Genomic DNA, 25,824 nt, shown 5'->3' with positions numbered 1-25,824 from the left:
TAGGATCCTCTCCCTACGGGGATCTGCTGACATTGGGAATGGGATCCTCTCCCTACGGGGATCTGCTGATTTTGGGAATGGATCCTCTCCCTATGAAGATCTGCTGACATTGGGAATGGGATCCTCTCCCTATGAAGATCTGTTGACATTGGGAATGGGATCCTCTCCCTATGGGGATCTGCTGACATTGGGAATAGGATCCTCTCCCTATGGGGATCTGCTGCCATTGGGAATAGGATCCTCTCCCTATGGGGATCTGCTGACATTGGGAATGGGATCCTCTCCCTATGGGGATCTGCTGACATTGGGAATGGGATCCTCTCCCTAAGGGGATCTGCTGCCATTGGGAATGGGATCCCCTCCCTAAGGGGATCTGCTGCCATTGGGAATGGGATCCTCTCCCTATGGGGATCTGCTGACATTGGGAATGGGATCCTCTCCCTAAGGGGATCTGCTGCCATTGGGAATGGGATCCCCTCCCTAAGGGGATCTGCTGCCATTGGGAATGGGATCCTCTCCCTAAGGGGATCTGCTGACATTGGGAATGGATCCTACCCCCAGCGAGGCATGCATTGCTTCCTATCTGTGATTGGCTGGGGGTTTCCTTGTCTCTGATTGGTCGGGGCATTCCTTGTCTCTGACTGGCTGAGGGACTCCCTGTCTCTGATTGGTCAGGAGATTCCCTGTCTCTGATTGGCCGAAGGGTTCACTGTTTCTGATTGGTCAGGGGGGTTTCCCTGTCTCTGACTGGCCGGGAGGTTCCTTGTCTCTGATTGGCTGCGGCGTTCCCTGTCTCTGATTGGCCGGGGTTCGGTGCGTGTAATAAAGGGCGGGGCCGCGGCTGCGCAGTGTGCGCGGGGAAGATGGCGGAGAGTGAGTGGGACACAGTGACGGTGCTGAGGAAGAAAGGGCCGAGCGCGGCGCAGGCTAAAAGCAAACAGGTACCGGGGGGGGGCAGAGAGAGAGCCGGGGGGGGTCAGGGACAGGGAGCCGCCCCCACTCCTCACCCCCGGGGGCTCTGAGTGAGTGAACAACCCCTACAGCACGAGGCCACTCGGCCCATTGAGGCTGTACTGACTCTGACAGAGTGTCTGCCCCAGACCCCCCATAACAACCCCCCCCACATCCCCATAACAACCCCCCCCCCAACATCCCCATAACAACCCCCCCCCCAACATCCCCGTAACAACCCCCCCGACATCCCCATAACAACCCCCCCCAACATCCCCATAACAACCCCCCCCCCCACATCCCCGTAACAACCCCCCCCCCACATCCCCGTAACAACCCCCCCCCCAACATCCCCATAACAACCCCCCCCCAACATCCCCATAACAACCCCCCCCCAACATCCCCATAACAACCCCCCCCCCACATCCCCATAACAACCCCCCCCCACATCCCCATAACAACCCCCCCCCCAACATCCCCATAACCCCCCCCCAACATCCCCGTAACAACCCCCCCCCAACATCCCCGTAACAACCCCCCCCCAACATCCCCATAACAACCCCCCCCCAACATCCCCATAACAACCCCCCCCCCCACATCCCCATAACAACCCCCCCCCACATCCCCATAACAACCCCCCCCCCAACATCCCCATAACCCCCCCCCAACATCCCCGTAACAACCCCCCCCCCCAACATCCCCATAACAACCCCCCCCACAACATCCCCGTAACAACCCCCCCCAACATCCCCATAACAACCCCCCCCCACAACATCCCCATAACAACCCCCCCCCACAACATCCCCGTAACAACCCCCCCCAACATCCCCGTAACAACCCCCCCCAACATCCCCATAACAACCCCCCCCCAACATCCCCGTAACAACCCCCCCCCAACATCCCCATAACAACCCCCCCCCCAACATCCCCATAACAACCCCCCCCCAACATCCCCATAACAACCCCCCCCCCCAACATCCCCATAACAACCCCCCCCCCCAACATCCCCGTAACAACCCCCCCCCAACATCCCCGTAACAACCCCCCCCAACATCCCCATAACAACCCCCCCCCCCCCCCCCCCCCAACATCCCCATAACCCCCACACAGTCACCATGGCCAATCCACCCTAACCCAGACTGGGGGAGGAAACCCAGGCAGACACAGGGAGAATGTATTATCTCAGCATGGACACTGACCCAGGCTGGGAATCGAACCTGGGTCCCTGGCACTGAGAGGCAGCCCTGCTACCCCACTGTACCGCCCTGCTACCCCACTGTACCGCCCTGCTACCCCACTGTACCACCCTGCTGCCACACTGTCCATCGCTCCCAGAGCTCCAGCTCCAGATTGTTTTCCAGGCACAGGGAGAGCCCAGTGTTGACGTACTGCTGTCTCTCCCTCGGGATTCTCTCTGATCCCAATGGGAAGGAAACGCATGTTTTTTATTCTTGTGGCCTGAATAAACAGCAAGTTTATCACCTGTACTGTTGACGTGAACAAGAGGGAGGGATATACTTCCCACTTGAGCCAACCTGTGCTGATAACAAACACTCCCAGGACAGGTTCAGCACGGGGTTGGATACAGAGTAAAGCTCCCTCTACACTGTCCCCATCAAACACTCCCAGGACAGGTACAGCACGGGGTTAGATACAGAGTAAAGCTCCCTCTACACTGTCCCCCATCAAACGCTCCCAGGACAGGTACAGCACGGGGTTAGATACAGAGTAAAGCTCCCTCTACACTGTCCCCTATCAAACACTCCGAGGACAGATACAGCACGGGGTTAGATACAGAGTCACAACAATGTGCCTCCATGCATAATGACTTCTGCATTGTAACAGATGTCTAGATACAGCACCAGTCTTTCAGTGTCCACTCCGTTAGAAGTAGCTTTGTTTGGTGAGCCCATGCTCAATGGCGGTGCTGATGGGTTTCTACCATTGAATATTGACTGTATAAATTGTGCCTTCCCTGATTGTTCCACATGCTCATTTGTACCTTAGTCACTGTCGAGGACAACTGAATACTTCCTGAAGCTTAAATCTTCATCTATTGCAGCAGCTTGTGCACTCATACACCTTACCAGTGTACTGTACTATAATAGGCTGTACCACCAATATTCCAGTGTTATACAGTGACAGATCTGTCCCCACCAGGACTGTACCCCAGTGTTATACAGTGACAGACCCGTCCCCACCAGGACTGTACCCCAGTGTTATACAGTGACAGACCTGTCCCCACCAGGACTGTACCCCAGTGTTATACAGTGACAGACCTGTCCCCACCAGGACTGTACCCCAGTGTTATACAGTGACAGACCTGTCCCCACCAGGACTGTACCCCAGTGTTATACAGTGACAGACCTGTCCCCACCAGGACTGTACCCCAGTGTTATACAGTGACAGACCCGTCCCCACCAGGACTGTACCCCAGTGTTATACAGTGACAGACCTGTCCCCACCAGGACTGTACCCCAGTGTTGTACAGTGATAGACCCATCTCCATCTCTACTGTATTGTATGTTATACAGTAACAAGTCTCACAACACCAGATTAAAGTCTAACAGGTTTATTTGATAGCGCAAGCCACAAACTTTCGGGGCACTGCCCCTTCATCAGGTGAGTGAGGAGTTCTGTTCACAAACAGGGCATATAAAGACACAAACTCAATTTACAAGATAATGGTTGGACTGCAAGTCTTTATAGGTGATCAAGTCTTAAAGGTACAGACAATGTGAGTGGCGAGAGGGTTAAGCACAGGTTAAAGAGATGTGTATTGTCTCCAGCCAGGACAGTTAGTGAGATTTTACAAGCCCAGGCAGGTCATGGGGATTACAGATAGTGTGACATGAACCCAAGTTCACAGTTGAGGCCGTCCTCGTGTGTGCGGAACTTGGCTATCTGTCTCTGCTCAGCGAATCTGCGTTGTGTGTCGTGACTCACAGCCCCGAATGTCACCCAAGCACAATACAACGCCGTCCGTATTCTCAAGACAAACCGCATCATTGTCTTCAAACCAGCAGACAAAGGAGGGGCTACCTTCATACTGAATAGAACGGATTACTGTAAAGAAATGTACCGACAATTGAACAATAAGGAACACTACAGACAGTTACCCCAAATCTGACCAAAGAACACACCCTTCAATTAAACAGACTGATCAAGACCTTTGATCAGGACCTTCAGAGCACCCTCTGAGCTCTCATCCCATGTACTCCCTGCATTGGAGATCCCTACTGCCTCCCGAACATACACAAGGCCAACACACCCGGCCGTTCCATTGTATTGGGCAATGGGACCCGTGCGAGAACCTCTCTGGCTATGTTGAGGGTATCCTGACACCCATTGTACAAAGAACCCCCAGCTTTTGTCGTGACACCACGGACTTCCTACAGAAACTCGGCACACATGGAGCAGTTGAACTAGGAGCACTCCTTGTCACATCTGATATCTCAGCGTTCTGCACCAGCATCCCCCACAACGATGGCATTGCTGCAACTGCCTCAGTACTCAACGCCGACAACTGCCAGTTTCCAGATGCAATTTTACAACTCATCCGCTTCATCCTGGACCACAATGTCTTCACCTTCAACAACCAGTTCTTCATCCAGACACATGAAACAGCCATTGGAACCAAATTTGCACCTCAATATGCCAACATCTTCGTGCACAGGTTTGAACAAGGCTTTTTCACCACACAGGACCTTCAACCGATGCTATACACTAGATACATTGATGATATTTTCTTCCTTTGGACTCATGGTGAACAATCGCTGTAACAATGATATGATGACATCAACAAGTTCCACCCCCCTATCAGACTCACCATGAACTACTCTCCAGAATCGGTTGTGTTCTTAAGGACACGCATCTCCATTAAGGACGGCCACCTCAGCACCTCACTGTACCGCAAGCCCACAGATAACCTCTCAATGCTCCACTTCTCCAGCTTCCACCCTAAACACATTAAAGAAGCCATCCCCTATGGACAAGCCCTCTGTGTGCACAGGATCTGCTCAGATGAGGAGGACAGTAACAAACACCTCCAGACGCTGAAAGATGCCCTCGTAAGAACAGGATATGGCGCCTGACTCATCGATCGACAGTTCCGATGCACCACAGCGAAAAACCACACCGACCTTCTCAGAAAACAAACATGGGACACGGCAGACAGAGTACCCTTCGTCGTCCAGTACTTCCCCGGAACGGAGAAACTACAACATCTTATCTGGAGCCTTCAATATGTCTTTGAAGATGAACGTCTCACCAAGGCCACCCTCACCTTCTTGCCTTCAAACAATCGCACAACCTCAAACATTGTCCATAGCTAACTACCAGCCTTCAGGAGATCAGTGATCACAACACCACACAACCCTGCCACAGCAACCTCTGCAAGACCTGCCGGATCATCGACATGGATACCATCATCTCACACGAGAACACCATCCACCAGGTACACGGTACATACTCTTGCAATTTGGCCAATATTGTCTAGAGTTTTCTCTTCCTGTTGGGGTACACTTCAGCGATCACAGGCATTCGGCCTCTGATCTTTGGGTAAGCGTTCTCCAAGGCAGCCTTCATGACACATGACAGCGCAGAGTCGCTGAGCAGAAACTGATAGCCAAGTTCCGCACACGTGAGGACGGTCTCAACCAGGATCTTGGGTTCATGTCACACTATCTGTAACCCCCCACGACTTGCCTGGGTTTGCAAAATCTCACTAACTGTCCTGGCTGGAGACCATACACATCTCTTTAACCTGTGCTTAACCCTCTCTCCACTCACATTGTCTGTACCTTTTAAGACTTGATTACCTGTAAAGACTCACATTCCAACCATGATCTTGTAAATTGGGTTTGTTTACATATGCACTGTTTGTGAACACTACTCCCAATCACCTGATAAAGGGGCAGTACTTTGAAAGCTTGTGGCTTGTGCTAACAAATAAAACTGTTGGACTTTAACCTGATGTTGTGAGACTTCTTACTGTGCCTACTCCAGTCCAACACCGGCATCTCCATATCATGTTATACAGTGACTGACCCGTCCCCACCGGCACTGTACCCCAGTGTTGTACGGTGACTGACCCGTCCCCACCGGCACTGTACCCCAGTGTTATACAGTGACTGACCCGTCCCCACCGGCACTGTACCCCAGTGTTGTACGGTGACTGACCCGTCCCCACCGGCACTGTACCCCAGTGTTGTACGGTGACTGACCCGTCCCCACCGGCACTGTACCCCAGTGTTGTACGGTGACTGACCCGTCCCCACCGGCACTGTACCCCAGTGTTGTACGGTGACTGACCCGTCCCCACCGGCACTGTACCCCAGTGTTGTACGGTGACTGACCCGTCCCCACCGGCACTGTACCCCAGTGTTGTACGGTGACTGACCCGTCCCCACCGGCACTGTACCCCAGTGTTGTACGGTGACTGACCCGTCCCCACCGGCACTGTACCCCAGTGTTGTACGGTGACTGACCCGTCCCCACCGGCACTGTACCCCAGTGTTGTACGGTGACTGACCCGTCCCCACCGGCACTGTACCCCAGTGTTGTACGGTGACTGACCTGTACACACAAGTACTTTTTATTGTTTCTGAACTTAGAGCAGTTGGAGAGAGGTTTTACTAGAATAGTTCCAGGAGTGAGGGTCTTGTTGAAGGACTGAGAAGCTAGGTGTGTTTTTGGGAGTAGGGAAGGGTATGGGTAGATTTCACACAGGAATTCAAAATCATGAGAGATTTGGACTGAAAGAGACACTGTTCCATTGGTGGAAGGCTTGAGAATCAGAGGGCACAGATCCATGGTGATTAGTAACAGCACTAAAGATGACCTGCCTCCAGTACACATTCAGGTCATTTATTCCCAATCGCAGCCAGGTTTCATTGTCACTTTCAAAATGGAATAGTTCAATACTGGAAGGGAGAGCGTGGGCTCCGTAATAAACTGCTGCAGAAAACTGGCACTGATTCTGAGGGTAGAATGACTGCCTGTGCGGTCACCGTGTGCTTCTGACAGAGAACACATTCCTGATCTAATAGTCACTTCTATCTTTTGCCTAAAGGCACAGTCTCAGTTACTTCACAAATGTACAAGAGAGAAACAGGAGCTGAGGCACGAAGGGAATGACTGAGAGAGTTATGTCAGCTGTCTGAAAGGCCAGCTGTAGAAGTGTGGTGCGGGGCTTAATGACCACAGTGTGACACAGTCTAATCCCAAAATGGATCAGTGGGGGATCTCAATCCTTTGACAATGACAGGGCTGTTACTGGGGCAACACCTTTTGACCTGGAGGAAGTGAATAGAGTTGAAGGAAAAGTTTAAAATGTGAGGACAAGTTCAGCCAGGAGAGATGGGGTTTGGTGGGTTAGATTGGCCCAGTGACTGTTTCAGTAAGAAGTGGGGAATGCTAAAGGGCATGGGGAGTGAGAATAAACAGATGCGGTGAGTGGCCTCTTGGTATGCTGTAAGATTCTACAATTCCATGACCTTAAATGTAACCTGTCAGGAGGACGGTGTAAAACTTGAAAAGACGGGTTGGTGCAGTGGATGGATAGGTGGTAGATGAAATTCAATGCAAAAGGTTGAGGTGATGCACTCTGACAGGAATAACATGGACAGACAATATAACAAGGGGGTAAAATTCTAAAAGGGATGCAGGAGCAGAGTGTACCTGTGGATAGCTCATTGAAGGTGGCAGGACAGGGGCAGTTAATAAAACATACAGTATTCTGGGCTTTATTAATAGGGGCATAGAGTACAAGAGTAAGGAGGTAATGCTGAATGTGTACAAGACACGAGTTAGATCTCAGAGTACTGTGTTCAGTTCTGGGTGCCACACTGTAGGAAGGATGTGAACACATTGGAGAAATAGAACATAGAAAAACTACAGCACAAACAGGCCCTTCGGCCCACAAGTTGTGCCGAACATCTCTACCTATTAGGCTTACCTATAACCCTCAATCCTACTAAGCCCCATGTACTCATCCAGAAGTCTCTTAAAAGACCCTATCGAATCTGCCTCCACCACCACCACCACCGGCAGCTGATTCCACTCACTCACCACCCTCTGAGTGAAAAACTTACCCCTGACATCTCCTCTGTACCTACTCCCCAGCACCTTAAACCTGTGTCCTTTTGTGGCAGCCATTTCAGCCCTGGGAAAAAGCCTCTGCGAATCCACCCAATCAATATCTCTCAACATCTTATACACCTCTATCAGGTCACCTCTCATCCTTCCCTCCAAGGAGAAGAGACCGAGCTCTCTCAACCTATCCTCATAAGGCATGCCCCCCAATCCAGGCAACATCCTTGTAAATCTCCTCTGCACCCTTTCAATGGCTTCCACATCCTTCCTGTACTGAGCCGACCAGAACTGAGCACAGTACTCCAAGTGGGGTCTGACCAGGGCCTTATACAGCTGCAGCATTATCTCCCGACTCCTAAACTCAATTCCTCGATTAATGAAGGCCAGTACACCATACGCCCCCTTAACCACAGCCTGTACCTGCGAAGTCGATTTGACAGTCCTATGAACCCAGACCCCAAGATCCTTCTGATCTTCCACACTGCTAAGAGTCTTACCTTTAATATTATATTCTTCATCCTGATTCTCTACACTGGTAGAGAATCCCACCCTTCCACCTCCTCTAACCTAATTATAAGTGTGAGGGAAGTTTTTTTTTATATATTTTTACTTTTCTGCTGGTAATTGATTCAGGGATGGCAGTTCAGGCTGTAAGCTGCATCTCCTGTGGGATGTATGTAGTGAGGGACTCCCACAGTGTTTCAGGTGATTTTACTTGTGGGAAGTGTGTTAGATTGCAGTTTCTGGAGGAGCGTGTAAAGGAGCTGGAAGGGGAATTAGAGGAGCTCCGTATAATTCGGGAAGTGGAGCAGGACATAGAAAGGAGTTATAAGGAGATAGTCACTCCTAGGAATAAGTCTTGGGTCACTGCCAGGAAGAGGGGCAAAAAGCAGTTGGGGGGACAATCCCCTGGGGCTGTTCCCCTCCAAAATAGGTTCTCGGTCCTGGAGGCTACAGTTGAGGAGAAATCAACTGGGGATAGCCAAAGGGAGCAGGTCTCTGGGGGTGAGCCTATTGGCAAGCCTCAGGTGGTTAGGGGTAAGAGATTGGGCCTCGTGATTGGGGACTCCACAGTTATGGGGACGGATAGGAGAGTTGGAGGTAAGGGTAGGGACTCTGGGCTGGTGTGTTGCCTACCAGGGGCTGGGGTCCAGGATGTATCGGACAGAGTATTCAGGACTCTTAGGGGAGAGGGAGATCAACCCCAAGTTATAGTTCATGTGGGGACACATGACATAGGGAGATTAAGGGAAGGGGATATTAAGCAAAGATTTATGGAGTTGGGGTGGAAACTCAAGGCGAAGTCAGAAAGAGTAGTTATATCTGGACTCTTGCCTGTGCCAAGGGATAGATTAGAGAGGAATAGGGAGAGGGAAAGTTTGAACTCGTGGCTGAGGGGATGGTGCAGGAGGGAGGGGTTCAGGTACTTGAGCAATTGGGGCTCATTCTGGGGAAGGTGGGACCTCTATAAGAGGGATGGTCTACACCTGAACCAGAGGGGAATCAATATCCTGGGGGGTAAATTTGCAAAAGCGATGCAGGAAGGTTTAAACTGATTCGGAGGGGGGGAGGGATAGTGAGGAAAGGGGGTGAAAGTGAGGGGGGCATAGTTGGGGAATGCAAGGCACGGCATAGTGGGGGTGGGGCGGAGCAGGGTTTGAAATGCGTGTACTTTAATGCGAGGAGTATTCGCAATAAAGTGGATGAACTTGCAGCGTGGATCAGTACCTGGGACTTTGATGTTGTGGCCATTTCTGAGACTTGGATAGAGCAGGGTCAGGAATGGATGTTGCAGGTTCCGGGGTACAAATGCTTTAGTCGGAGTAGAGAAGAAGGTAGAAGGGGGGGTGGGGTAGCATTGCTAGTCAAGGACTGTATCACAGTGTCGGAGAGAAAGTTTGATGAGGACTTGTCAGTTGAGGTAGTATGGGCGGAGATTAGAAATAGGAGAGGAGAGGTCACCCTGTTGGGAGTCTTTTATAGACCTCCTAAAAGTTCTAGAGAGGTTGAGGAAAGGATTGCGGAGACAATCCTGGTTAGGAGTGAAAGTAATAGGGTAATTGTTATGGGGGACTTTAACTTTACGAATATTGATTGGAGTTGCTATAGTTCTAGCTCGCTAGAGGGGTCAGTGTTTGTACAAAGCGTGCAGGAAGGTTTTTTGTCTCAGTATGTAGACAGGCCAACTAGAGGTGAGGCTATATTGGATTTGGTGCTGGGAAATGAGCCAGACCAGGTGCTAGACTTGGAAGTTGGTGTGCATTTTGGTGATAGTGACCACAATTCGGTTACGTTCACCTTAGTGATGGGAAGAGATAGGCATGAACCTCGGGTCAGCAATTTTAGCTGGGGTAAGGGCGATTATGAGGCTATCAGGAGTGAATTAGGAAGCATGGATTGGATTAGGGGATTACAGGGACTGGGAACGTCTGAAATGTGGAGTTTTTTCAAGGAGCAGCTACTGCGAGTCCTTGATAGGTATGTCCCTGTCAGGCATGGTGGATTTGGTAGATCTAGGGAACGGTGGTGCACTAAAAGAGTTGAGTCGATGGTTAAAAAGAAAAAGGAGGCTTATGTTAGGATGAGATTGGAGGGCTCAGATAGTGCACTAGAAAGCTTTAGATTGGCTAGGAGGGAGTTGAAGAGTGAGTTGAGAAGGGCTAAAAGAGGACATGAGAAGACTTTGGCTGATAGGATTAAGGAGAATCCTAAGGCGTTCTATAGGTATGTCAAGAACAGAAGGTTGGTCAGGGCAAGATTAGGGCCAGTTACAGACAGCAGGGGGAAGTTGTGTGTGGAACCGGAGGAGATTGGAGAAGTATTGAACCAATATTTCTCTTCGGTGTTCACGCAGGGGGACATGAATATAGCTGAGGAGGACATTGGGTTGCAGGGGTGTAAAATAGACAGTATTACGGTTGATAAAGAGGATGTGCTGGAAATTCTTGAGGGGCTGAAAATAGATAAGTCCCCTGGTCCGGATGGGATCTACCCTAGGATTCTCTGGGAGGCTAGAGAGGTGATTGCAGAGCCTCTGGCTCAGATCTTCAGGTCGTCATTGGTCTCTGGTGTAGTCCCGGAGGATTGGAGGATCGCGAATGTTGTCCCATTGTTTAAGAAGGGGAACAGAGACTTTGCCGGGAATTATAGACCGGTGAGTCTTACTTCTGTTGTGGGCAAGGTTTTAGAAAAAATTATTAGGGATAGGATTTATAGTTATTTGGAGTGTAATGAATTGATTAGAAATAGTCAACATGGTTTTGTAGCGGGTAGGTCGTGCCTTACTAACCTTATTGAGTTTTTTGAGAAGGTGACCAAAGAGGTGGATGGGGGCAAGGCAGTTGACGTGGTATACATGGATTTTAGTAAGGCGTTCGATAAGGTTCACCATGGTAGGCTTCTGCAGAAAATGCAGATGTATGGGATTGTGGGTAATCTAGGAAGTTGGATCAGGAATTGGCTATCAGATAGGAGACAGAGGGTGGTGGTGGATGGTAAATATTCATCATGGAGTACAGTTACGAGTGGTGTGCCTCAGGGATCTGTTTTGGGGCCACTGTTGTTTGTAATTTTTATTAATGATCTGGATGAGGGTATAGTTGGGTGGATTAGTAAATTTGCTGATGACACCAAAGTTGGAGGTGTGGTAGATTGTGAGGAAGGGTGTCATAGTCTGCAGGGAGACTTAGATAGGTTGCAGAGCTGGGCCGAGAGGTGGCGGATGGAATTTAATGCGGAGAAGTGTGAGGTAATTCACTTTGGTAGGAGCAACAGATGTGTCGAGTATAGGGCTAACGGGAGGACTTTGAATAGTGTGGATGAACAGAGGGATCTAGGTGTGTGTGTACATAGATCCCTGAAAGTTGGGAATCAAGTAGATAAGGTTGTTAAGAAGGCGTACGGTGTCTTGGCGTTTATTGGTAGGGGGATTGAATTTAGGAGTCGCAGTGTAATGTTGCAACTGTACACTACTCTAGTGCGGCCGCACTTGGAGTACTGTGTGCAGTTCTGGTCCCCGCATTACAAGAAGGATGTGGAGGCATTGGAGAGGGTGCAGAGGAGGTTTACTAGGATGGTGCCTGGTATGGTGGGGAGGTCCTAGGCGGCTAAGAGGGGATCTTATTGAAACATATAAGATGATTAGAGGTTTAGATAGGGTGGATAGTGATAGCCTTTTTCCTCGGATGGAGAAAGCTAGCACGAGGGGGCATGGCTTTAAATTAAGGGGGGGTAGCTACAGGACGGATGTCAGGGGTAGGTTCTTTACCCAGCGGGTGGTGAAGGATTGGAATGCCCTGCCTGCTGCAGTTGTAAATGCGTCTAGTTTGGGGGCGTTTAAGAGATCTCTGGATAGGTTTATGGACGAAAAGGGATTGGTATAGGCTAGTGGGTCATTGTTTTTGTAACTGGTCGGCGCAACATCGTGGGCCGAAGGGCCTGTTCTGCGCTGTAATGTTCTATGTTCTATGTTCTATTTGACCTGCCAAAATGAACCACCACACATTTATCTGGGTTGAAGTCCATCTGCTACTTCTCTGCCCAGCCTTGCATCCTATCAATGTTTACAGAAGAAATTTACAAGAATAGTTCCAGGGATGAGAAGCTTCAGTTATGAGGATGGATTGGAGAGGTTGGGACTATTCTCCTTGGAGAGAAGGCTAAGAGGAGATTTGATAGAGATGCTCAAAATCATGAGGGGGCTGGGTAGAGGAGATAGAAACTGTTCCCACTCCTTAAACAATCAAGACTGAAAGGGCACAGATCAAGTGATTTGCAAATGAAGGAAATGTGATATGAGGGAAAAATCTCTTTCACCCAGTTCTCTTTCGGTTCTGGAATGTTCTGCCTGGAAGTGTGATGGAGACGGTTCAATCGAGGCATTCAAGAGAATGTTTCAATTCAAATAATTATCTAATAATGTGCAGTGATCCGGGGAAAAGGCACTAAGTCATGATGCTCATTTGGGAAACTAGTGCAGGCACGATGGATCGAATGGCCTCCTCCTGTGCTGTAACAATTCTGAGATTCTGTAAACTGGTTTAACCAGTTATTGGTAAAGGTGGGGCTTTTCCATGTCAATTTATTTTCAACCAGGAATGAATTCACATTTTGACCTCTCATTTCTCTGTTCCTTCCAAGGCAGTCACATCGGCCCAACGTAGAGGAGATGATGTGGAGACTACAAAGAAATGTAAGTATTGTTTTCTGAGCTGCAGCTTACAGTCCTGCAGGGAAACTGGCTGTCTAGTTAGAGCTGAAGTTTCTCCTTGCTCGATGATGTTTTTGCCCCTTCCTGCTCTGATGCTGTATCAAGTCTACATTTCTTCGTCCGGGATTCTACTCTCTTGACTGTCATTGAACTTTACAGCCCAGCAAAGGGCCCTTCGGCCTTCGTGTTTGTGCTGGCCATCAGGCACCTATCTATTCTAATCCCGTTTTCCAGCACTTGGTCTGTAGCCTTGCGTGCTTCAAGTGCTTGTCTAAATACTCCTTAAACATTTGGGTTCCTGCCTCTACCACCCTTTCAGACAGTGAGTTCCAGATTCCCATCATCCTCTGGGTGAAAAAGATTTTCCTCAAGTTCCCTCTAAATCTCCTGCCTCTTTATCTTAAATCTATGCCCCCGGTTATTGACTATTAAAGAGAAAGCTCCTTCCTGTCTGCTCTGTCTACCTCCCTCATAATTTTGTGCACCTCAGTCAGATCCCCCTCCGCCTTCACTGCCCTATGGAAAACAATCCTAGCCAACTAGCCTCTGTCTTTATAGCTGAAACGCTGCAGTCCAGGGAATGTCCTGATGAATCCCATTTACACCCTCTGGTGAAATTGAATTCTTTCTATAGTGTGGTGGCCAGTAATCTAGCCAGCGTTTTATACAGCTCCATCATATTCTCCCTGCTATTGTTTTCTGTGCCTGAGCTAATAAAGGTAAGCATTCCCATATGTCGCCTTAACCACCTTATCTACCTGCCCGGCTGCCTTCAGAAATCTTTGGACGTGCTGCTTGAGCACAGGACAAACTTTCAGGGGAACACCCTGTGCGACACTTCCTTGTGTTGCACTGTCAGAGGTCTCTGCATTTGGGAAGGCATTGAACTGGAGTCCTATCGGGAAACAATAGTTCCCATTGCACGAGTCAAAGAGGAACAACAGGACAATTGATGGTATCAGGCAGGAACTTTCAAAAGTTGATTGGGGGAGTCTGTGGGAAGGCAAAAGGGACATCTGGTAAGTGACACGCTTTCAGAAGTGTGTTCAAGGTAAACGCATTCCTCTTGGCGTAAAGGGCAAGGCTGACAGAAGTAGGGAACGCTGGAAGGCTGAGGATATTGAGGCCCTGGTCAAGAAGAAGAAAGAGGCATATAACATGCATAGCAGTTAAGACCAAGTGAATCCCTTGAAGAGTATAGGGAGTGTAGGAGTAAAGTTACAAGAAAAATCGAGAGGGCAAAAAGGACACGGGATTGTATTGGCAGATAAAGCAAAAGAGAATCCAAAGAGCTTCTACAAATACATAAAGGGCAAAAGAGTAACAGGGGAGAGAGTAGGGCCTCTTAAGGATCAGCAAGGTCATCTATGTGCAGATCCACAAGAGATGGGTGAGATCCTAATTGAATATTTCTCATTAGTATTGAGAATTTACTGGGAACTTGAGGAAATGAATAGAACATAGAACATAGAATAGTGGTGTCTTGAGTGTATATATTACAGAGAACGTGGTGCTGGAAGTCTTTAAGTGCATCAAGCTAGATAAATCCCCAGGATCGGATGAAGTGTATCCCAGGATGTTGTAGGAGGCTAGGAGGGAAATTGCAGGTCCCCTAGCTAAGATATTTGAATCGTCGATAGTCACAGATGAGGTGCCTGAAGATTGGAGAGTGGAAAATGTTGTGCCTTTGTTTAAAAAGGGCTGCAGGGAAAAGCCTGGGAACTACAGGCCTCACATCTGTGGTGGGTAAATTGTTGGAAGGTATTTTGAGATACAGGATCTATAGGCATTTAGAGACGCAAGGGCTGATTAGGGACAGTCAGCATGGCTTTGTGAATAGAAAATTATGTCTCTCAAATTTGATTGAGTTTTTTGAAGGGGTAACCAAGAAGGTAGATGCGGGCAGTGCAGTTGATATTGTCTACATGGACGTTAGCAAGGCCTTTGACAAGGTACTGCATGACAGGTTGTTGCATAAGGTTAAATCTCACGGGATCCAGGGTGAGGTATCTAAATGGATATAAAATTGGCTTCTTGTCAGAAGAGGGTGGTTGTAGAGGGTTTGTTTTTCAAACTGGAGGCCTGTGACCAGCCTCAGGGATCGGTGCTGGGCCCACTGTTATTTGTCATTTATATTAATGATTTGGATGAGAATATAGGAGGCATGGTTAGTAAGTTTGCAGATGACACCGAGATTGATGCATAATGGACCGTGAAGAAAGTTATCACCAATTGCCATGGGATCTTGATCAATTGGGCCAGAGGGCTGACAAATGTAGACAAATGTGAGGTGATGCGTTTTGATAGATTGAATCAGGGCAGGACTTACTCAGTTAATGAGGGGGCATTGGGGAGAGTTACAGAACAGAGATATGTTCATAGCTCCTTGAAAGTGGGGTCACTGGCGGACAGTGGTGAAGAAGGCATTCGGCATGCTTGGTTTCATCAGACAGAACATTGAATACAGGACTTGGAATGTCTTGTTGAAATTGTACAAGACATTGGTAAGACCGCACTTGGAATACTGTGTGCAGTTCTGCTCACCCTATTATAGAAAGGATATTATTAAGAGTGCAGAAAAGATTTACTGGGATTCTGACGGGATTGATGGGTTGAGTTATAAGGAGAGGCTGGATAGACTGGGACTTTTTTTCTCTGGAGCGTAGGAGGCTGAGGGGTGACCTTATAGAGGTCTATAAAATAATGAGGGGCACAGATCAGCTAGATAGTCAATATCTTTTCCCAAAGGTAGGGGAGTCTAAAACTAGAGGGCATAGGTTTAAGGTGAGAGGGAAGAGATACAAAAGTGTTCAGAGGGGCAATTTTTTCTCACAGAGGGTGGTGAGTGTCTGAAACAAGCTGCCAGAGGTAGTAGTAGAAGCAGGTACAATTTTAGCTTTTAAAAAGCATTTCGATTGTACCCATGTATCTATGGGTGTAGAGGGATATGGGCCAAATGTGGGCAATTGGGATTAGCTTAGGGGTTTCTTTTCTAAAAAAAAAAGGCAGCATGGACAAGTTGGGCCGAAGGGCCTGTTTCCATGCTGTAAACCTCTATGACTCTAATTACCCTGTTTTTTCTACAACTAGCTTCTAGTCATTATTGTCTACAAATTTGGAGATAATACATTTAGTTCCCCCTTCCAAATAATTTTGTGAACAGTTGGGGTCCTAGCACAGATCCCCACTTGTGACAGCCTGCCAATCAGAAAAGACCCGTTAATGCCAAGTCTTTGCTTCCTATCTCAAGACACTACCTGCAATCCCACGTGCTTATTATTTTTAATATTTATTATTTATTATCAACACTTCCTCCTAATCAGTTTTGAACCCTCCTAAAGATGGAATTTTTTCACTTATCTCCATGTCCTGGGTAGCATCTACCTCCTTGGTAAAGACAGATGCAGAGTATTCATTTAATACCTCAGCCATGCTCTGTGGCTCCATGTGTAAATGCCCTTTTAGGTCCCTAATCAATTCTCCTCCTCCTTTTACCGTAAGAAGTCTGACAACACCAGGTTGCAAGGTTCCTTCCACACACCTGATGAAGGAACACCGTTTCCGAAAGCTTGTGAGTTTACTATCAAATAAACCGGTTGGACTTTAACCTGGTGTTGTCAGATTTCTTACTATGTTTACCCCAGTCCAACGCCGGCATCCCCACATCACGATCTCCTTTTACTACCATTTTATTATTTATGTGCTTATAGAAGACCTTGGGATTCCCGATTGTTGGCTGCCAGTTTTTTCTCATCATCCCCCTTTGTTCCTCTAATGAGGTTCTTCCTCTCCCCTCTGAACCTACTGAACCTCTTGATCCTCGATTATATTTCCTACTGACACCTGTCACAGGCACACTATTTCTTCCTTATCTTAATTTCTATCTCCTTTTTTATCCAAGGAGCTCCGGATTTGTTTGCTGTGCCTTTCTCTTTGAAGGGATTAAACTTTGTTTGTGTCTGGACCATTTTTCTTTTGAAAGTCGACCATTGTTCAGCTATGGTTTGTTCCACCAACCTTTTATTCCAGTCGAACTGGCCCTGCTCCATTTTGCCCCATTGAAGTTCGCTCTCCCCCAGTTGATCATATTTATTCTGGATTACCTGTTTTCCTTTTCTGTCATCATCTTAAACCTTACCGTACAACGATCACTATCTCCTAAATGCTTCCCCCGACACTCGATCTACTTGGCTCACCTCATTTCCATGAACCAGGTCCAACAGTGCACCCTTTCCTGTTTCACTGGACACAGCATTTTGTGCATCTTGGTATTAGAACATAGAACATTACAGCGCAGAACAGGCCCTTCGGCCCACGATGTTGCGCCGACCAGCTTTTTTAAAAAAAAAACACTAACCCACTAATCTAAACCAATCCCATTTCGTCCATAAACCTATCCACAGATCTCTTAAACGCCCCCAAACTAGGCGCATTTACAGCTGCAGCAGGCAGGGCATTCCAGTCCCTCACCACCCTCTGGGTAAAGAACCTACCCCTGACATCAGTCCTATAACTACCCCCCCTTAATTTAAAGTCGTGCCCCCTCGTGCTAGCTTTCTCCATCCTAGGAAAAAGGCTATCACTATCCACCCTATCTAAACCTCTAATCATCTTATATGTTTCAATAAGATCCCCTCTTAGCCGCCTCCTTTCCAGCGAAAACAACCCCAAATCCCCCAGTCTCTCCTCATAGGACCTCCCCTCCATACCAGGCAACATCCTGGTAAACCTCCTCTGCACCCTCTCCAAAGCCTCCACATCCTTCCTGTAATGTGGGGACCAGAACTGCACACAGTACTCCAAGTGCGGCCGCACCAGAGTTGTGTACAGTTGCAACATGACGCTGCGACTCCTAAATTCAATCCCCCTACCAATAAACGCCAAGACACTGTATGCCTTCTTAACAACCTTTCCTCCTGATATTTTCTTTTGGTTGCTATACCCCTGCCGAGTTGGTCAACCTCACAAAAATATGCATAGCTGTACGTGGAGCTTGCTGACTACAAACCACCCACCGCATTTGAACTGTGGTGACACTGGAAGCACTTGATTGGCTGTAAAGCAACTTGGGACATTTGGTGCTCATAGAAATTCAAATCAAGTCTTTTTTATGTAATTTAAATTTCAACTTTTTAAATAGTATTGAAATAAATTCCACAAATGGCTGTGAAGTGCCCTGAACTGTGTCTAAGCTATTCGCCGGAGATTTGACGGTCAGTAGTTTAATCATCACGTGTATTCTGGCAGCCATCTTTATAGCTTGTTTGTATCCAATTTTACCAGCATTGACCGAAAGTTTATAATATGAATTACCTTTACTGGGCGTGAAAATTGCAAAACAATCTGAGACATTAACTGGTGGGATAAGAGTATAATTTTCAAGGGTATGGGGCATGGGTAAGATGCTCTGTTGGAGAGTCAGTGTAGACTCAATGGGCCAGATAGCTGCCTCTTGCACTATAGTGACTCTCTGTCAGTATGGACAGCTATAAGGTAGGAAGAACAAGGAGGCATACTGTTTGGGCAAGAGGAAACGGAGTAGAGGCACAAAGGGATCTGGAGATTCAGAGTGGATAGCTGATTTTGTACCTATCTATCCGGGAATGTTTGGGCAGTGTTCAAATCATTAATGGACATTCATCGCTCCCTGAGCTACTAAACAACAGGTTAGCTACAGCGTGAAGCGCTCTCTACATTGTAATGATCCTTTCAATATTCCCAAAAGTACTGGCTCTGGGAATATTGAAAGAATCATTATAATGTAGAGAGAGCTTCATGCTGTAGCTAACCTGTTTAGTATCTCAGGGAGTGATGAATGTCCGTAAATTATCTTTTCTAATATCTGAACACTCTTGCTTGAACTGTCCGTATTGAGAAAGTACTGAGTGAGGGCTGACTTGTGCTTTGTTTCACGCCCAGGGTCTGCAGGACAAAATAAACAGCACACAATCACTAAAAACACTGCAAAGCTGGACCGGGAAACTGAGGAGCTGCATCACGAGCGGGTGTCACTTACTGTTGGCAAACTGATCCAGCAAGGCCGACAGAATCTGGGAATGAATCAAAAGGAGCTGGCCACAGTGAGTACACAGCACCACTGACATCACTGATCCCTTTGATCATTTCTCTGTGGACTGAAATCTTTTGGATGGGGGTGTGGTCAGGGCATATTCCAATCTGCGGGAATCAGGCTGTACTTTGGCTATGAAGAATGGGGTGTCTGAGTGTGATGTAGGGGGTTTTGCATGTTCTACATTGGAGTTAGGATGGGACACAGTAAGAAATCTAACATCAGGTTTAAGTCCAACCGATTTATTTGATAGTAAACTCTCAAGCTTTCGAGGTTCCCCTCTTCGTCAGGTGAATGGAGAGTTCTGAACTTTCCATTCACCTGACGAAGGGGCAAACCCCGAAAGCTTGTGAGTTTACTATCAAATAAATCGTTGGACTTAAACCTGGTGTTAGATTTCTTACTGTGTTTACCCCAGTCCAACGCTGGCATCTCCACATCATGACTATATTGGGATGGGAGACAGAGCTGTCTTTGCTCTGGGATATAATTTTACTTTCACACATGTGAAGCACACCCGACAGCAAGACAGAGTGCAAGAAGTAGAGCTCTTTCCAATCTAACCTGGTTTCTTCTCTCTCCAGAGAATCAGTGAAAAGCCCCAGGTCATTGCTGACTATGAATGTGGAAAGGCCATCCCCAACAACCAGGTCCTTGGCAAGATTGAAAGAGTTCTCGGTGAGTCAACAGGTGCCTCATCTCCGTCGTGTAGCGTGTCTGATAGCTTGAGGGGGTAACTGGGCCACGTGTACCAGGAAAGCACCGTCAGCCTCCTGGTAGTCAGCTGGTTGGTGGTCTGGCTTCTGTCTCTGATCTTGATTTTCCTTAGTTTCCATTCATAACTTCTGTCGCGATCACCTGAGTGAAGATAATTAAACCAGAGAAAAGGGCCAGCAGCAAGCTTGGCATCAGTTTAGTAACCTCTGCAAAGTCCTCAGCAACATCTGGGACTTGTGTAATGGCTCTGAGAGTCCTCAACATTGATTCCTGACCCCATGAAGTCTCACGGCGTTAGGTCAAAGAAGGAAACCTGCTACTCATTACCAGATCAGCAATCGCGGTCATTCCAGGAAATAGACACACAAATGAAATTGCAAGCTCTTCATTTAAATGCATGAAGTATCTATAATCAGATGGATAGTGGGACAAATAGAGATAACTAGTTTAGATCTAATCACCATTACAGAGACAAGATTAGGGATGAAAAATAAATGTTCCAGGGCACGCTATTTTAGAAACACAAACGGAATGGCGAAGGAGGAGGGATAGCCCTGACAGTATAGGACGACAGAAGGACATTAACTCAGATGATCATGAAGTAGAGTCAGTATGGGATTCTAGGAAATTAGGAGAGTGAGAGAACAGTGTTGGCAGCAGTTTAAGGGCCGCTGACAGTAGTTAGACCATTAAACAAGACATTGGAAATGTAATAGTTGGGAGGGAGGGTGGGTGGGGTGGGGGGGGGGGGGGGTGGTGGGGGTGGCGGAGTACTTTAGACTGGAACAATCAAATTGGCAAGAATGGCCCAGATGATGAGATTGTGGAATGTTTTTGTTCCAATTTCTTGGAACAATAAATTGTGGAACATAGAACATTACAGCACAGTACAGGCCCTTCAGCCCTCGATGTTGCGTCGACCAGTGGAACCAATCTAATGACCCTCTAACCTAAACTATTCCAGTGTTATCCATATGCCTATCCACTGACCATTTGAATGCCCTTAAAGTTGGCGAGTCCACAACTGCTGCAGGCAGGGCATTCCACGCCCTTACTACCCTCTGAGTAAAGAACCTACCTCTGACACCCATCCTATAATTACCACCCCTTAATTTAAAGCTATGTCCCCTCGTGTTAGCCATCACCATCCGAGGAGAAAAGCTCTCGCTATCCACCCTATTTAATCCTCTGATCATCTTGTATGCCTCAATTAGGTCACCTCGCAACCTTCTTCTCTCTGTCTAGAACTGTCTAGGGATCTATGTGTAATGAAGCAGGGTTAATTGTAATGTCATAATAACAATCCACTGGGAAATAGTGATCATAATACCTGTTAAAGTGGCATTTTCTAATCACAAGCAAGAATCTTAAAGCCAGTTACATCGGTATGAGGGGAGGAGTGGCCTCAGTTGATTGGATAAATAGACTAAGTGAAGTTCTATCCCAGTGCAAAGACAGCTTTTTCTCCTGTCCCAACCCCAAAGGTATGGTTATAAACAAACAGGAAATAATTCAAGAACAAATTCAAAATATTCAACAAAAATACATTCCGTGGAAAAACAAAAACCCAGCAGGAAATACCTATCACCCAGGAATTTAACAAGAACAAGAATTGGAGGAATTCAAGGCACTAAAATTTGACAAATTCCTGGGACTTTGTGGTTTATACCCTTGGGTTCTAAAAGAGCTGCAGAGATGGTTGATGATTTTTCAAAATTCTTACATTTTGGAGCAGGTTTGGAAGCTGGCAGATTGCACACTGCTTTTGAAGAAAGGAAGGAGCGAGAGAATCGTGAACCACAGGCCAGATAGTCTGACATTAGTTGTTGCAAAAATGCTACAATTTTTTATTAAGGAAGTCTTAAAAATGCTTAAGGAAAGCACAGAATGATTAGAATAAGACAACATAGTTTTATGAAGGGGAAATCTTGCTTGACAAATTTGAGGATGTGACTGGTAGGGTAGAAAAAGGGGAACCAGTAGATATCATATACCTGGATTTCCAAATGGCATTCAGTAAGGTGCCACCCAAAAGGTTAATCAAGCATTATAAAGGCTAACGGAGTTGGTAACATATTGGCATAGAGGAATGGTTAAGTAGGTACAAATAGGGCTGTTTCAAGTTGGCAGGCAGTTAATCGTGGAGTGTCACCAGGAGCAGTGCCGGGACCTCAGCTATCTATATTAATGACCTAGAAGAAGAGACAGAGTGCTGTATCTAACGTTGCTGATGATATGAAGTGAGGTGGAAGGGTAAGCTGTGGGGATGACACAGAGAGGCTGCAAAGAGACATGGACAAGTTAATGAGTGGGTAACAAGATGGGAAATGGAGCTAATGTGGGAATGTGTTAAATTATTCACAGAAGGATAGAAAAGCAAAATATCTTTTAGAAGCTGAGAAAAGTGTTAGTATTTAAAAAGGGGTGTGATTGTACAAGGAACACAAAGTAAGCATGCAAGTACAGGAAGACCAACAGCACATTGGCCTTTATTGCAGAGGGATTGGAGTACAAAAATAAGTAAGTCTTGCTACAGTCAGATAAAATTTCAGTGGGAGCACAGCTGGATCACTGAGCAGTTCTGGTCCCCACATTGAAGAAAGGATATAATTACATTGGAGACGGTACAGTGAAGATTCACTAGATTGGGCCCTGGAGTGCCCTGTGATGAGAGGTTGAGTAAATAGGGTTGACGTTCTCTTAGATTGAGAGGCAATTTCATTAAAACCCTACAAGATTCTGAAAGGGTTTGACAGGGTGGATGCTGGGAGATTGTTTCTGCAGGTCAGGAAATCTAAAACATGGGATAGAGTCTCAGGATAAAATCACAATCGTTTAGGATTGAGATGAGAAATGATTTCACTCAAAGGGTTGTAAACCTCTGGGATTCTCCAGCTCGGGGGTTGCGAATGCTCCTTTGTTGAATCCATTTTAGTCTGGGATTGGCAGGTTGTTGATGTCTCACGGAATCGAGAAATCAGAGTGGGTGAGAAAGTGGAATTGAAATCCAAGATCAGCCGTGATCACATTGAATGATGGAGCAGGACGGACAGGCTGTATGATCGACTCCTGTTCCTTGTGTACCACTTATCGTGCACCCTTCCCCAGCTGATGAATGAATACTCCTCCACAGTGAACACAGGAAGTGTGGCAAGGAGCAGAATGTACTCTGGCTCTGTCACTAAGTGGCTTGGCAGCTCCAGCACTGGCTGAGAATGAGGGACGCGTTTCCCAAACTGAGTCTGTGACGGGTGGTGAGAATTTTAGGGAATGCAGAAACCTCCTTGACTTTGTCCTCCCCAGTCTACCTGCCACAGACGCACCTGTCCCTGACAAGGTCAGTGGAAAGAAGTCCTATGCTGATACTAAGGACAGCCTTCATTATGTTGTTTGACATGACCATTGTGCTAATCGGAGTTTCAGAACAGAGTGACTCAGTGCTGGATATTGAGGTGTAGGCCATCAGCAGCAGCAGAATTTTATTTTACAGAATGATGTCTGATAGGTAATCACATCCCTCACTTTACCATTATCATCAAGGCATGGGGATCAGTGTGGTTCAGTGAAAAGTGTAGAAGAAAATTGTCAGGAAAAGCACGAGGTATAACTAAAAAGATGTACCAACATAATATAAGTACGTGCGTGATAAACAGCATAAGAAGCAGGCTGTAGGCAGAGCTCAGCAATCCCTCAAACAGGGGATCAGTCCTTCCATATTCAGTTGGAAATGGAGGTGGAGAATTAAATAACTGACTGTCGGAGAGTCTCCCCTTCCTCCCAGAAGATGAGGCTGAAGCATCTGTCACCACCTCCAGCCAGAGGTGCTGAGTCAGTGGATAGGAATAGGTCACTTAGCGGCTCAGACGTGTTACACCATTCTGTGGGATCATCGCTAATCTGCAACCTAACTTCACAAACTGCCTTTGACCCAAATCCCCAACATCCTCCTTAACAAAAAACTATCAATTCCATCTTCAAAATGAATAATTGAGTTGCCGTACAGATGAGAGTTCCAGCATAGGAGACTGTTCAGCCCATCATGTCCACACTAACTCTGCCACCTCCCCATCTTTCCCCTATGGCTTTGCTGATAATTATCCAGTTCCCTTTCCCAGGTTTCTCCCTCTTTACTCTGTCCACTTGTCTCATGGTTTGAACGCTTCTTTATCACCACAATGTATTTCGGAGTGGCTATCTGCACCTACAGCTCATAACCTTATTACCCACACTCTGCACAACCATGTGCCTGCATAGTAAACCTAATTTAAACTCTATTACATTCCCTCTGATGCTGACTGTTTCCTCCTTGAATGTTATCTATCTCCCAATTATCTGTAAACAGTGTTTTTCTGCTGCAATTTTGCCTCCTACTTCCCACATCCCCACCATGTGAGTTTAAACCTCCCCCCCCCCCCCCCCCCCCATGGATCTCTGCTCGGTTTAGGTGCAAGGCGAACAATCCGAAACAGTCTGGAGGGAGCACTGTGCTATCAAAGTGACTGTTTGTTTTTCAGAAAAGATATTAAACTGAAGCCCTGTCTGCCGTGTTGGGTGGATGTATGATTTCCTCTCACTTCACACTGGGTGGCACAGTGGGTTAGCACTGCTGCTTCACACCTCCGGGGTCCTGGGTTCGATTCCTGGCTCGGGCCACTGTCTGTGTGGAGTTTGCACATTCTCCTCGTGTCTGCGTGGGTTTCCTCCTGGTGCTCCGGTTTCCTCCCACAATCCAAAGATGTGCGGGTTAGGTTGATTGTGCTAAAAATTGCCCTTAGTGTCCTGAAATACGTAGGTTAGAGGGATTAGTGGGTAAGTATGTAGGGATATGGGGGTAAGGCCTGGGTGGGATTGTGGTTGTTGCAGACTCGATGGGCCGAATGGCCTCTTTCTGTACTGTAGGGTTTCTATTTCAAGGAGTGTCCTGGCCAATATTCCTGAATTAACATCAGAGAAAGGAACACGTGATCTGTTCATTGCTGTTAGTAGGAGTTTGCTGTGTGTAAATTAATTACCACAATTTCCATATTCCAGCAATGACTACACTTCAGATTCACTTCATTGGCTGCCAGTGGTGGTGTTCCCACGTGTCTGCTGGTTCAGGGGGTAGAGGTTTGGGAAGTGCTGACCAAGGACAGCCTGTGGTTGTGAAGGGCACTATATAAATGCAAATCTGTAAGTTCTGTATGAGAAGCTGGCTCACAGGCAATAATTGCTGGCCTTATCCGTGAAGCTCTCACCTCGTGAATGAACAAATAAAGGACTCTCCCTGCGTTTAAAAACCATCCGATTTAGCAATGAGAGAGTGCTGTCTGGAATTGTGAACCAAACTTACTTTGTTTTCTCTTCACAGGCCTAAAACTGCGAGGGAAGGATATTGGACAGCCTCTGGAGAAAGGCCCAAAGAAAAAATGAAGACAAAGCCTCGAAATCAGTTCCCCCGTTGAACTGGTCTCCCACCCCCCGGCTTTCCCACGAGTCACAATGAGGTATTGCCAAGCTAAATCCCCACTGGATTGTGAGCTGCCCCAGCTGAATAACTCTAATCGATCTGCTGCCGGCATTCTGTTTCACCCAAAGAAAAGCTTAGTTTCTGATTCCTAGACATGGTTAGGAACGCAATTAATCTGTAACCAGGGACAAGTGTGAAAACTTTATTTGTGATAAATCCCCATTCCACAACTGCACTAACTGGGTGCATATATTATTTCCTCTCGCTTTTTCCTTTTTTTTCCCTTCTCCCTGTATGTTCTTGTAGAAATAAAGTTTCAGCCTTTGGACTTGG

The 25,824-nt window shown here is 47.2% G+C and overlaps 1 protein-coding gene across 1 annotated transcript; it reads left to right on the top strand.

The window, feature by feature from the left end:
- The first annotated feature begins 834 nt into the window (after positions 1 to 834).
- Positions 835 to 25,824, top strand: edf1 (endothelial differentiation-related factor 1). Its single transcript, XM_080211923.1, has 5 exons — positions 835 to 941; positions 13,186 to 13,237; positions 19,175 to 19,335; positions 19,910 to 20,003; positions 25,393 to 25,824. Exons 1-5 carry the CDS (start codon positions 864 to 866, stop codon positions 25,452 to 25,454), a joined length of 447 nt encoding a protein of 148 aa, XP_080068049.1. The 5' UTR covers positions 835 to 863; the 3' UTR covers positions 25,455 to 25,824.

This window comes from Carcharhinus amblyrhynchos, chromosome 25, assembly GCF_965287045.1.
Source record: "Carcharhinus amblyrhynchos chromosome 25, sCarAmb.v2.hapA, whole genome shotgun sequence".
Classification (NCBI taxonomy): Eukaryota; Metazoa; Chordata; class Chondrichthyes; order Carcharhiniformes; family Carcharhinidae; genus Carcharhinus; species Carcharhinus amblyrhynchos.
This window is presented reverse-complemented; position numbering and strand designations above follow the sequence as displayed.

What these genes read in the sequence shown, in the direction of transcription:
- edf1 (XM_080211923.1), top strand. Translation starts at nt 864, where the DNA reads ATGGCGGAGAGTGAGTGGGACACAGTGACGGTGCTGAGGAAGAAAGGG. An exon ending in CGCAGGCTAAAAGCAAACAG is followed by an intron (nt 942 to 13,185) that starts GTACCGGGGGGG and finishes GTTCCTTCCAAG; the next exon opens with GCAGTCACATCGGCCCAACG. An exon ending in TGTGGAGACTACAAAGAAAT is followed by an intron (nt 13,238 to 19,174) that starts GTAAGTATTGTT and finishes TTTCACGCCCAG; the next exon opens with GGTCTGCAGGACAAAATAAA.